This window comes from Vombatus ursinus, unplaced genomic scaffold (genome assembly GCF_900497805.2).
Source record: "Vombatus ursinus unplaced genomic scaffold, bare-nosed wombat genome assembly UNPS02014818.1, whole genome shotgun sequence".
NCBI lineage: Eukaryota > Metazoa > Chordata > Mammalia > Diprotodontia > Vombatidae > Vombatus > Vombatus ursinus.
Genome location: NW_020954596.1, coordinates 35,540,790 through 35,554,784, shown reverse-complemented (window position 1 = coordinate 35,554,784; position 13,995 = coordinate 35,540,790). Strand labels below are relative to the sequence as shown.

At 34.8% G+C, this 13,995-nt stretch overlaps 1 protein-coding gene across 1 annotated transcript in view; it reads right to left on the bottom strand.

The window, feature by feature from the left end:
• Positions 1-13,995, bottom strand: part of STIM2 (stromal interaction molecule 2) — a 162,318-nt gene that overhangs the window by 105,099 nt on the left and 43,224 nt on the right. Inside the window, exon 2 of the mRNA XM_027836515.1 lies at positions 2,321-2,451. Coding sequence (XP_027692316.1) covers positions 2,321-2,451 — 131 coding nt within the window. The remainder of the gene's footprint in view (positions 1-2,320; positions 2,452-13,995) is intronic.

Genomic DNA, 13,995 nt, shown 5'->3' with positions numbered 1-13,995 from the left:
CAAGAGATTAAAACATAAAATCAACTCTAAGTCTAGCTAGACACAACCCTGTCTCTAAGGAAATATTCTTAAGGGAAATCTACCACAGAAGGTAGGTAATACCATCAACAACATTCTTCATTTGCCATTAATTTCATGACATGTGCATATCAAAAAAAAAAAAAATGTGCATACCCTTTAACCCAGCAATAGCACTTCTAAGTCTGTATCTCAAAAAGATCTTACAAATGGGAAAAGGACCCACATGTACAAAATACTTATAGTAGCTCTTTTTGTGGTGGCAAAGAATTAGAAATTGAGGGGATTCCTACCAGGTGAGGAATGGCTGAACAAGTTGTGGTATATGAAGGTAATGGAATACTATTGTGTTATAAGAAATGATGAGCAGGCAGGCTTCAGAAAAACCTGGAAAGACTTATATGAACTGATGCTGAGTAAAATAAGCAGAATCAGGAAAACACCGTACACAGTAACAGTCACATTATGCGATGACTAACTTTAATAGACTTCTCTTCTCAGCAATCTAAGACAACTCCAAAAGACTCATGATGGAAAATGCTATCCACATCCAGAAAAAGAATTATGGTGTCTGAATATGAATGTATATATTGAGCCTATATCAATTTATATGCCATGTGGGGGGGGGAGATGGAGAGAAAATTTGGAACTCAAAATCTTATGGAAGTGAATGCTGAAAACTAAAAATAAATAAATAACTATTAAAAAAAATGGTACAGAGAGAACAATAGACTTAGGAGAAGACCGTCAAGAATTTTAACTTCTCCAAAACTTTATTTCCTTAAAATATAAGACTTTCCATAGCTTGAAAAATAATACCTACCTTTCATAAACTTCCAAAAAGTTTCATCTAACTTTAAAATGTAGTAAAAATAAACTGATAAATACATAACTTTCAACAGTTGGCTAGTCAATAAACATTTATTAAGCACCCACCCTGTGCCAGGCACTATGCTAAATACTAAATTCCTCAACTAAAAGTGCCCCATTGTTATAAGGAAGTGACCCTGGATCTACAAGGCTATACAAGTAAGAACTCTAAGAGGTCCTACCAGCTGGAGTATAGGCCTGAAGAAATTATGACTATGTTAGGAACAATATTTTAGGTTAGACCTAAGTTAAGTCAGTCTAATAATTAAGTCTGGAAACTTCAGATGCAATTAAAACCATCTTTACTGTCAAACTCTGGAGAAATCTTGGGGCCTCTGCTCTAACCAGCAATTTCTGACTGCCTCAAACAACCTCACACATACCCCAGCAATTTCCAACTACCTCTGGTCCTGAAACACCTGGCAAAAGCTTACCCAAAGACATTTCTGCAACCTTGTTTCTGTAACTTTTCAACACTCCACTCCCTGTAGCTAGATTTAAAGAATAAGCTTCTAGAGTTAAAAAGATTTCACAGGATTACTCATGGCAGCTAACCAGCAACTTGCCAGGCTCAATCAGAAAAACATTCCCTATAAGCAAGTGAAATTTCACCTGAAACTTTTGATAACTATCCCCCCTGGGCTAGGCCTTTTTATACTCAAGTGACCAAAGAGGAAAAACAGGCTCTCCAACCCCTGAAGAAAAGCTCAGCTACATGTACATGTTGCTGGAGCAATGGTCAGATGGGGAAAGGGATTAGGAAATGGTGGAGGGAAGAAAAAAGTGAGAAAAGAACAAGCAGGAAGAGGCAAACACGACCCTGTCCTCAGCAGTTGCTTCTACCCAAAAGCAACTCCGTGCCTCACTCACTATCCATACAAAATCAGTACAACTCTTGCCACAAAAATTCCTAAATTCAAAAGACTCATTACAAGATTCATTAAATTCATTATGCCCTATACACAGGGCATAACATCCTTTGAATATCACCTCCTAGTAGGCAAAAGGAAATATGGAATTGGAATTCAGAAGAGGAAAAAAATACTTTAAGGCTTTTTAAAACTCAAATTCTGAAAATTAAGTAAAACTCCCTGAAAGTGAAGAAGGAAGATTTCCAAGACTTAAGACATTACACAACTAGCTAGTAAAAAAAGGTAAAAGGGAAACAAAACGTTTTTTTTCTGAATAGAGAATCACAAATATTTGAAAAGGCAAAGCAAAAATTCTGTGGAAAGGGAAAGAATGAAGCAGAATGAGAAACTAAAGACAGTAAAAAAGGAGAAAGGTATTATGTCCCTGGAGAGGTAGAAGTAATTAACATCTAAGAGTTAAATATCAGAACACTGAAGGAATAACCCCAAGGTAAAAGTTTTATAAAGCTATCCTTCTTTAAGTCTTAAGAGAACATTAAAGAAAAATTTCTTCCACCTACTTCATCACTTTCCTCTACTTCAATGCCACCATCTTTGTCATCATCCATCTGTTTATGTATTGTTCGAAGAGCTTCTAGACTAAATCTGTCTTCTTCAGTAAAACATGGTGGACTCAATGAAATGCAAGGATCTGAAAAGAAATAAAACAGAACAATTACTGACCAGCTATAAAAGAATAGGCTACTATCACAGTTTGAAGGAAAAACTGTTTCAGTTTAAGTTAATCTTAAATCAGTTTAACATTTCTAACAAAGAATGCTACACATAGCACTACATGTTCTAAAAATGACAGAATTTCATCCAATCCAATTTAAATGGATGTTAAATTGCTACTTCATAAAATATTACAATATCAAATTCAAGTTTTTCTTTATTTAAATATACTATTTCAGCACATATTTTCTTCCTCCTCTTCAATATCCACATTTAACGTTCATCTAAAAAAACATATTTAATAATCTCCCCAGACAAACTGGTCATTAATGAAGCCATAAATGACAGAAAATGGAGTAATTTTTCTACAATCCAGTTAAACAAAAATATGACTTTCAGAAATACTAGTACCTGAAAAACAATATATCAGAAAGATAATACAGAAAAATATTTAAGAAAGCATTTATTAAATGTTTGCTCCATACCAGGAACTGTGCAATGGAGCTATAAATACTAAGAATTAAACAACTTTTACTCTACCAGGGCTCACATTCTAATAGGGGAGAGAAAAGGAAAAACTAGAATTAATAGAGATTATGCAATTAGAAAGCTGGTCTTTTTTTCTTAAAACCAGATGACCAGATACCTTCTCCCAAAACAAAAATCTTGGCTATTTTAAAAAGTTCATAGGATCATTCAGCAATAGTACATATGGGGAAACAATTTAAAGAATCACAATTTTAGTTTCTTAAGTTTCCTTAGTTACTACTCTCCAAGAAGTTAAAAAAAAAAACTAACACTTAAGAAGGAATGCAGGTGACCATGAATCAGGAAATGGATAAAAAATTATAGTATATGAATGAAATCATTTTTACCATTAAAAATTATGAATGAGAAATAAAGATGAACAGATCAAAGCATACTATTTTCTCTTTTTTTTTCTTTCTCATGTTTTTCCCTTTTGTTCTAATTCTTCTTTTACAACATGACTAATGTGGAAATATGTTAACAGGATTGTATATGTATAGCCTATATCAGATTGCATGCTGTCTTGGGAAGGGGGAAGAGGAGGGAGGGAGAAAAAAATTGGAACTCAAAACCTTATAAAAGCAAATGTTGAAAACTATCTTTGCATGTAATTGGAAAAAATAAAATACTATTAAGTGGAAGGAAAAAAAGAAATAACCCCTCCCATCTCACTATCAACTCTTCTTTTAGCTGTTATGGATTTCAGTGATAATTCCAATTTTACTGTTTGACCTGAGCAAAGTCACAATCTCTCTGGGCCTCAGCTGTCTTATCTGTAAACAGAGCGGAAATAAATCATCTCTAAGGTAACTTTCCAAATCTAAATTCTATGGTTAAGGAATTGTCTCTAGAGCCAAATATGAACAATCTTGGCAAAAAATAAGCTGAAAATCATTTGCAGCCTATTAACTCAAATACTAAAGTTTAAACTATGACAAAATTATTTAGCTTGTGTGCAAAGAATTTCAAATGTACATCACATAGAGGGCAAAAGAGAGGAGTACTATGGGTGGGAAATGGTTACAAAATAAAAAGCAAGAAACTTCAGAGAAAAACAGGATACACAATATCATCAGAGAAAGGTGTGATTAAAAAAAAAAGTTTGGTCTCATGGCAGAGGAAAGAGATAACAGGGTGAAAGCCTGAGTGCTCCAGTGGCATCCTCAAAATGTAAGGAGAAATCAAGCAGAGCCTCCAGAGCATTGGGTGGACCACCTGTGGCAAAATTAACAGGAAAACATGGACAAGCATCTCACAGGATGAGCAAACAAAAATGGTTTCAAATCAGCATCACTTGAGGAACATCCAAATCAATGAGCTCATAGATCCCTTTGACTATGAGTGTCTTAAAACCTTTTCTTTTAAACAAAAGTGTTTTTAAAATCAGGTTTTAAGGGGCAGCTAGATGGCACAGTGGATAGAGCACAGGCCCTGGATTCAGGAGTACCTGCGTTTAAATCCAGCCTCAGACACGTAACACGTACTAGCTGTGTGACCCTGGGCAAGTCACTTAACCCCACTGCCTAATCAAAAAAAAAAAAAAGAAAAAGAAAAATTAAAATCAGGTTTTAATACATTTCTTTCATTATTATTTTATGCAGCCTGCCATACTGATATGTTGGTTAGTATTAAAATGGACAGCATAAGAGAAAGAGGCACTCAGAGAGGAAATTAATCTCATTATAAATAACCAATTACTAATTCAGAACACAGATTAAAGCTATATAGAAAGAATAAGAGTTCACTTTTATACAGCTCTTTAAGGTTAACATAGAATCTAAGAACCCAATGAACTAATGGTAAATAAAATGGCCCTGAAAACTGCTTAAGTATCAGTATGAACAAGAACATAATTCTACTTGCAAATACTTTAAAAGAACAGAGATAAAGAAATATAATGAGGTACTTATAACAAGCACCATAAAACTTCCTATATGTAACTACCTCCAGCAGGCCTAGATTGTTCAACAAATTTTATAACGGTAATAAACTTGAAAATGTTTGCTTATTGTTCACTGACATAGAGCAAGGAAAACTGAACAACTTCTGCTAGTTAAGCAACCTTTGTTATAAAGAATTCTCACTAATTCAGTACTGGGTTAGGCAATCTTTCTAAGGCACTTAACTTCAAAATTTCAAGGATTAATGATTTCATCTGTAGGGAGACTTCTCCCAGAAACGCAGCATAGGTTCCCCCACTCCAATTATAAGATGACTTTCAGGAGCTGCTATGACAGAAGAACATTACCTGGTAACCAGGCTTCTCAAATAACAAGACAGTCTGTCAACAAGCCTGTATTCAAAGAAAAGTCTTTAAGAACTCGGGGTAATCCCTCCACAATGAGATACCAGATTAGAATTTTAGTGGAAGTTTGATGGAGGTTAAAATACAAGATTAATTTAGAAGTAAATGTGGTAAAGAAACACAAAAGTTTCATTTTCAACATTTCTGACTTAGGATGTCACTTCAAGTATTTGTTTTATTAATATTGTCACATTATAGACACATAGTTCTTTATTTTTTTACAAAATATTCTAACATATTTTAATTTATTTGATACTTACAACAACCCTAAAAGGTTTAAGAATGTTATATCATTTTACCAAATGAGAAAACTGAGGCTCAAAAAGGCTGTGATTTCCCTAATATGTAAGAAGACATAAGACCAGACCTCTCCTGCCCTCTTTTATGTGCTATCTCCCAAAATTAAAATATGAATTCCTTGAGATCAAGGATTGCCTCAATTTTCTATTTGTATCCCCTTAGCACAATGCTGAGCTGCTTAATAAACATTTACTTAACCAACTAATATAGGTTTTCTGACTCTTCATCCATTGGTTTTTTTCCTACTGTAACACATTACCTCTTTCTCTTTTTTTTTCCTCCCTCATTCATTCCCTTCCTAATTCTTAAACTCTAAAAAGTTTAAGTTTGACCTTACTAATTCTAAAGCTATGCAAAACAAAGTCAAAATCGCCACATAAGGGACAAGATTAGGATAAGAAGTTTTGTGAAGCACAAACCACACTAATGTACTTGCCTTTAACAATAAGAATGACAAGTAAAAGCAGAATCAATAAATAAAGTTCATATGGACTTCTTTAGACAGGCACGTTAATAAAAACACTACTAATGAAATTATGAATCATCGAGGGCTTTTGATTTTACTCCATGTGACATACTTGCCAACAAATCAAATAGCTCTCATAGCTTCTTGATTTGTTGTTAAGTACACATACAAGGTATGTGAGTAAGTGAATATACTAGAAAAAGAGTCAATCTTTACATCAGCAAGATGTTAAGTCTCACCTCTGATACATACCAGCACATCTACATTACTTAACCTGTCAGTGTCCCAAAGCAACTAAGATTCTAATTTGCATAAGAGTTATTCATCTGCATTGTGGTGGAGTGTCATCAATGGGCTTCCTCCAGTAAAGACATGACAGGTCAGAACCAAAAAATAAAAAAAAATAAGAAAGTGTGTGTGTGTATGTGTGTGTGTGAGAGAGAGAGAGAGAGAGAGAGAGAGAGAGAGAGAGAGAGAGAGAGAGCAAGCGAGCGCACCACTGTTTTTCAAACTTGGCAGGTATGGAATATTCTTACATCCTTGCTCAAATAATTTATAGGTCCCCCTTCAGCCACTTACTAATTGTGTGACTCCTACGCAAATCATTTCATCTCTCTGAGCCTCAGTTTCCTAATCTACAAAATGGGAGCAATAATAATACCTACCTCACAGGTTTGTTGTGAGGATCAAATGAGTTAATTGATGCAAAGCACTCTGCAAACCTTATAAAGCACTACATATAAATGCTCTCTATTATTATTATTATTATCATTGATTAGAACTGGTAGAATAGACCTGACTTATTATGTACACTATGACTATACTTCTATCAAGAACCTAGAAATCTAACGGAACCCTAGGATTTTGTAAAACTTTAAACTACCAATCAAGACCTTATTGCTGTCTGAGAGCATGCTAAATTCAGTGGTATTTACAATATGTTTTTGTGATCTGTATTAATAAATAATTTTGAGTAAATGGAATGCAACTGACACCAAGCTGGGCAGGGCATCTGAAACCTGGGAAGATAGGAGGATGATAATTTAAATTTATGCTGAATTTTATGTATTAAGTGGTTTTATGTGCACTACCTCATTTGATTCTCATAACCCATTAATGCAAGTAAAGAAACTATCACTATTCTCTATTTTTCAAATGAACAAACTAAGATTTGGTTGATTTTACAAAGGTCATAGAGTCAGTAAGTGTCAAACCCTTGTACTGTTGTCAAGTTTAGTACCCTGTTCACTAGCACCCTATTATTTTAGGATACAAGCTTTTAAAGCAATTCTGCAAAGTTAGAGCATCTTTTATTTCATTTCTTCTAGGTATTTTTGTAGTACTTGCAGCTGGGGATATTTTTTTCCCTGTGGCTCTACTTGAACTTGCTGTGGATTTACTCTTTTCTTGGTTTATCTCATGAGCTTCTCTCAGTCCAGGATGATTCTTTGTCAACATTTCCCCTTGTTTATTCCTATCTCCAGTCAAACGTGGTGGTTTAGACCAGGTCTTCTTCAAAAATCATCTGGTTTTATTTTCTGCCTGTTTTACATTTGTATCCCTAGAGTCCTAGCACCATGCCTAGCATATTAGGTACTCAACATATATCTGTAGACTGCCCTTTTAACGGATACAAAAAGTTCTTAAAAACTGCCAACTGTTAAAAACCATATGAAAGATTATTATAAATCACAAATAATAAGAGAATGCAAATCAACAAGTAATGTCTTTCAGTGTACGTAAGTACAAGCCTTTGGCATACTGTATCTGAAATGGGTATTCATACAATGAACTGCCTTTAGTTGTTACTGAGTCTTCTTAAAATATCTTTAGGTATAGAATACTTTATAGTCATGCTCTCATACAACTACAGGTAATGGATTATTCAATGAAAAATTTTTGTTGTTGAGTCATTTCAGTTGTGTCTGACTTTGTGACCCCATCTGGGGTTTTCTTGGCAAAGATACTGAAGTGGTCTGCCATTTAAAATAACTTGCAAGAAATAGTTCCTTCACACTAATGCATTGTTGCTGGAGTTGTGAAATGATCCAACCATTTTGAAGAGCAATTTGGAACTATGCCCAAAAGGCTATAAAAATGTACATACCCTATGGCCCAGCAATAGCACTTCTAGGGCTATATCTCAAAGAGATATAAAAATAGATAAAGGACCCACATGTACAAAAATACTTATAGTAGCTCTTTCTGAGGTGGCAAAGAACTGGAAACTGACGGGATACTCATCAATTGGAGAATGGCTGAACAAGCTGTGATATATGAATGTAATGGAATACTATTGTGCTTTAAGAAATGAAGAGCAAGCAGACTTCAGAAAAACCTGGAAAGACTTGTATGGACTGATGCTGAGTAAAATGAGCAGAACCAGGAGAACATTGTACACAGTAACAGCCATGTTGTGCAATGACTAACTTTGATAGACTTAGCTCTTCTCAGCAATAGAAGGATCTAAGACATCTCTAAACATCTCATGATTGAAAATGCTATCCACATCCAAATAACTATTCACACTATGAAGTGTGAATGCAGATCAAAGCATACTATTTGCCCTTTTTTTCTTCTGTTTTGTTTTGTTTGCTCCTATTGGTTCTAATTTTTCCTTATGACATGACTAATGTGAAAATATGTTTAATAGGAATGTATATCAGATTGCACACCATCTTGGGGAGGGAGGTAGAAAAGGAAGGGGAGAAAAATTTCAAACTCAAAAGCTTATGGAAGTGATTGCTGAAAACTAAAAATAAAATAATAAAAAAAAGAAATAGTTCCTTCAATACTTTAGGGTTCTAAACTTGCATTGGTATGGGCATTCTGTCCACCAAAAAAAAAAAAAAATACTCACTCTGGTTAAAAAAAAATTATCTTTAAGAGTTGCTCTGGCCATAAAATCGATCACCCTGATGGCAACCTCATAATGAGTCTCTCAAATATATTCCAACAACAGATATCATCAAGCACATGTTCAAAGTCTGACAAGAATTCCCAGGACAAACACTCCATTAGCACAATCTTTACAAACTCTGTGTTACTTCCATGTCATGGTGAGATACCGTAAGCAGGTATTAATGGACAAATATCACTCAAATACAGTATTCGTGATTAACTTGTTCAATTGTAAATATCCACCTTCTGCTACAATTAATTTTAATGAATGAAATAACAAAATCATAATCTAATTTTCTGGTGTTATTAAAAATGCTTTCTGAAAAATTAAAAATAAACTACTGCTTTAAAAGATCTAAAATACAATTTCTAAACCATAAAATCTATATCTACCTTTGAATTGTGAAATATGTTCAAGTTACTTCAAACAAAAAGAACATTGTAAAAAACTATGATTACACAGTGAGACTTGACTAACATTTTAAAAATCATTTTATTTCAATCATGCAAAAACCACAAGTTTTTATTGCATGTATAATTACAGTTCGAAACCAGTGGAATTAACAAAATTGTACTGCTTGTGTTTTCTAAAGTGTCTGGACATCAAAATAGCCTACAATTGGAGGTTATGGCATGGCAATGCAGGGCACAGAGTTCTAGGCATGGAACCAGGACCTGAGTTCAAATAAAATTACAGATACTTCCTAGCTGTGTGACCCTGGGGAAATCATTTAACCCCTCTGTGCCTCACTTCTCTCATCTGTAACATGGGGATAATAATAGAACCTACCTCCAAAGGTAGTTAAGAGGACAAAATGAGATAATATTGAAGTAGATAGTGTTATGATGGGGGTATCATAATAATAGTGGAGAAACTATATTAGCCTCAGAGTTCAGAAATCTTGTTCTATTTCTGCAAATAACTGTTTAATATGATCTGAATAAGTAACTCAACCTCTCCCTCAGCTTCCTCATCTACAAAATGAGAGTTGAGCAAGATGATTAGAAGAATAATCTTATAAGAATAACAGAATATGGCTCTGTTCTACTATAACATTCTGTGAGTCTAACTTCCAAATGAAAGTACAAATGTAAACATGCAACAAAATAACTATTATTCAGCAATTTATCATTCATTTCCAATCACTACACCATTCATTCAACTAGAGTTACCAATGTGAAAACAGCTGAGAAACTTCAAGACCATCAACCAGTGTTTAAAGAAATTTAAAAATACATCACTGTTTACTAAATAGTGTTCGATATTTCTTAAGAGAAATATTTCTTCATTAAGAAACAAACTCATCAGCACTTATACTATTAAATCTGTTACTAATTTTTTTTCTTTTTTTGGTGAAGCAATGGGGCTAGTGTCAAGTATCTAACACTGGATTTCAACTCAGGTCCTCCTGACTTCAAGGTGAGAGCTCCATCCACTGTGCCACCTAATTTACAAGAGGTATTTTTTCACATAACAGGACAAGAGAAAGTCAAGGAAAGTATTTGGATTGGACCATGAAGGAAAGAAGGATTTCAACATACAGAAGAAGGAAGTCTATTCCAAGAACTGGGGGGGTAGTATGAGAAAATGAATACAAACAGGAGAGGGCATTTGGTGATAGAACAAAGTGTAATTCACTACAAAAAAGAATACCAGATGTGATCAAGAAAGAAGGCTAGATAACTATGTTAGAGTCAGACTAAGCAAGAAACATAGCTCTAGCACCAATCCTAACAATTAGATCCACTTCTAGGCTTCTATTTTTTCAAAATCTCTCCCTTAAAAAGTTTTCCTGCCAAACATATTTCAGTATCCTCAGGCACCAACCTATCTGGCTTTATTTCTTACTACTTACTTCCAAATCTGTTACTTTACAACCTACTGTGTCTTTAAATGCTAAGGTCAGATGTTTGAGCTTTATTTGATAAGTGATGATGAGCCTTAGTTGTTTGTTCTGATGATAACAGTGACATGCTGAGAGGAATGAACTAAGAAAATAAGGATCTTATATCTTATAAAGTAGGTAGAGTGGTGATAGCAGGTATGGAAAAAGAGGAACGGAAACAAAACACTAAAAAGAAAACAAATCAATAAAATTTCTTTTTTTTCAACTAAGTAGCTTGTCTACAAAATAATTTAATTATATACCAGATGTTGCTTCATTAACCCACACTTCAACTCACAACTGTCCATATTCTAATGTCCATTCAGTCATTGCAAGTCAATTACAGCCTACATTGTCATTACATGGAAAAATTAAAGTTGAAAAGCACGCCCAACTGCTAGGATCGCTGCTGAAGCCTATTTTCATCTTACTTAAGGAAAAATGGGCTGCATTTAACAAAAAAGAGGCAAATTTCAGGCAAGATAACTGCAAGTGAGAAAGAAATCAGTCTATCCAGGCTGACCCCAATACCAAAGTAATGACTGTATTCTACTAATAACTCACAACATCGTTAACTGCTAAGAACTTGGCTTAGTGCACTAAAAGTTATTTCTGATTCTCTTGATTAGGATTTTCATAAATAATTCCACTGTGTTTTTTTCTCCCTCTCAATTTTCATTTGAACTAATGATTGTTTTAAAATTTAACTCTCAGCTTCAAAGATAAAATTTTCTGTACATTTTAGTTCTTTTCCTATCAAAAACTAATATTCTTGTCACATACTGAAAATCACTATATATTTTGAGAATAAACATTCTGATTCACTTCAGATTCTATAAGCACTATAAAAATGAGCTCCTTAATATAAGGATTTTCAAGGCTGTTTTAAGAATAACAAAGATATTTCAAATTCACAAAGGAAATAAACAGTAAACAGTGACTTCTGTGTCCTATTCAATTATATCCAAAGGAGTTAGCCTTAGATGGATACTATACACTGTAATGAAACAAATTCAATGCAGCTCTTAATGGAAAATAATTTTGGGGAGCATTAGTATCACAAGAAAAGCTACTTCCTGCATAATTTAACATTTTCTACATCTGTCCCTACCCTTTAACTCCCTAACTCTTAACTGCCAAATCTAATGTTTTTTTTTCTCATTCTTCATCTTTTGTAACAACTTTCAGCCTTTAATGCAGTTAACTGCAGTATTCTCTTCTTTCTTATCTCTCTCACTCACATAGACACCAACCTACATTAGGCCATCACCCCTCTTCTGGACTCGTGCAAAAGATTCCTATTGTAATTGGTTTCCCTATCTCAAGTGTCTCCTCTCTCCAATCCATCCTTCCCACAACTGTCAAACTGATAGACTAACTGGCTATAGGAAACAGAAACTTTCCTGTTTGTCAAAAACCTTTCACAATGTGTTTCCCACCTACCTTTCCTGTTTTATTGCCCATTACTCTCCTCCACATACATTGCGATGCAGCCACACTGCCCTCTTGCTGTTGCTCATACACTGACCCCACCTCCCAACTGCATGACTTTGCAGCTGCTGTCTCTCATACTTTGAAAGCACTTCCCCTTCACTTCTATCTATCCATATCCCTAGTTTCCTTCCAAGTCTAGCTCAAGTGCCACCTTCTAGGTGTGACCTATTCTGATTCACCTAACTGCTAATGCATTTCTCCCAAAAATAACTTTTTATATGTTTTGCATACATTTATATATGTGCAGACTGTCTCCCCTGGATACACTATAAACTCCATGAGAACTGGAACTGTCTTCATTTTTATCTTTGCAAAATGTATGACACAGGCATGTTACAATAAAGTATTATTGATTGCCATAGCACCAAGAAATCCTTTAACTAGATCATTCAAATCATTATACAATCCTAAAAATTTTATAATGGTTTTATATCACTAACAACTAGACCAAAGATACTTCAAATAAGTGTCCAAGACAGTGTTGTCAAATCCAAATAGAAATGATCCCTGTGGACTGCATATTAACAGAGAAAACCACAAATTAACATTATCTATGTCGTATTATATTTTTATCTATTTTCTTAAACATTTTTCAATTACATTTTAACCTGGTTCTGGCCTCACTTAGGAATCTCAGAATTTTGTGTACAAGAGGTGAATTTGATATTGGTCTAACACATTTATTTAACCTCCTCCTACTCCTTAAGATTTTTATCACTAAATTATTAACTTGGGAGTGCAGCATCAAGCAGTTTAAAAGAACAACGGCTTAGGAATACAAAGAACTGAATTCTTGTCTGAGATCTGCCACTAACTTGAACTATGAATAATAATAGTAGCTCCACTCATAGGCATCTTTTAGTTATAAAATGATCTTCACAGCTTCTAGCTCACATGACCAAAAATAGAGAACTAGACATATTCTCTGATCCTCAATACTTCTCACAACTTTCCAAAATAAGAATTATGAACAAATGGTCTCTACAGACTAAAGCATTAAGAACCCTGAGGAAGTAACAATCTGATGAAGGCAGAGAAAAACTAATCCTCAATATATAATCACTAGGGGGCAGCTAGGTGGTACAGTTGATAGAGCACTGGCCCTGGAGTCAAGAGGACCTGAGTTCAAATCTGACCTCAGACACTTACTAGCTGCGTGACTCTGGCCAAGTCACTTAACCCTAAATGCCTCACAAAAAATATATATAAAATCACTTCACCGTCTTCCCAATTGGTCCCCACACTTCAGCAGAATTGCCCAACAGTATCCACGGGCTAATGTTCTGTTACCCACTTAGCAATTCCTTACTGCTACTGCTGCAGTCTCCACTAGAACACACTGCACTTGTCCTCACACTTTCTGCGGCAACAAGCAAAGGAACTCAATTCTGCCCCCATTGCTGTGTGGAAGAAGTGGAAATATAGGAAGACTAAAGAGAAAACTAGAGCAAGATACTAGCTTGTGAATGGCGAAACCAATAGTCTTGAAGGAAAAGAGACTGGTTAGTAACAAGCTGGGGCCAGTTCTATCCCTCCTCCTCCCACTCCCGAATCCCCAGGGAGTCTATGGGACTGTGACCAGTGAAAACTGAATACACCAGGGTAGAAAGAGGCTAAGATAGTTCTGAGGTCAAGGTGTGA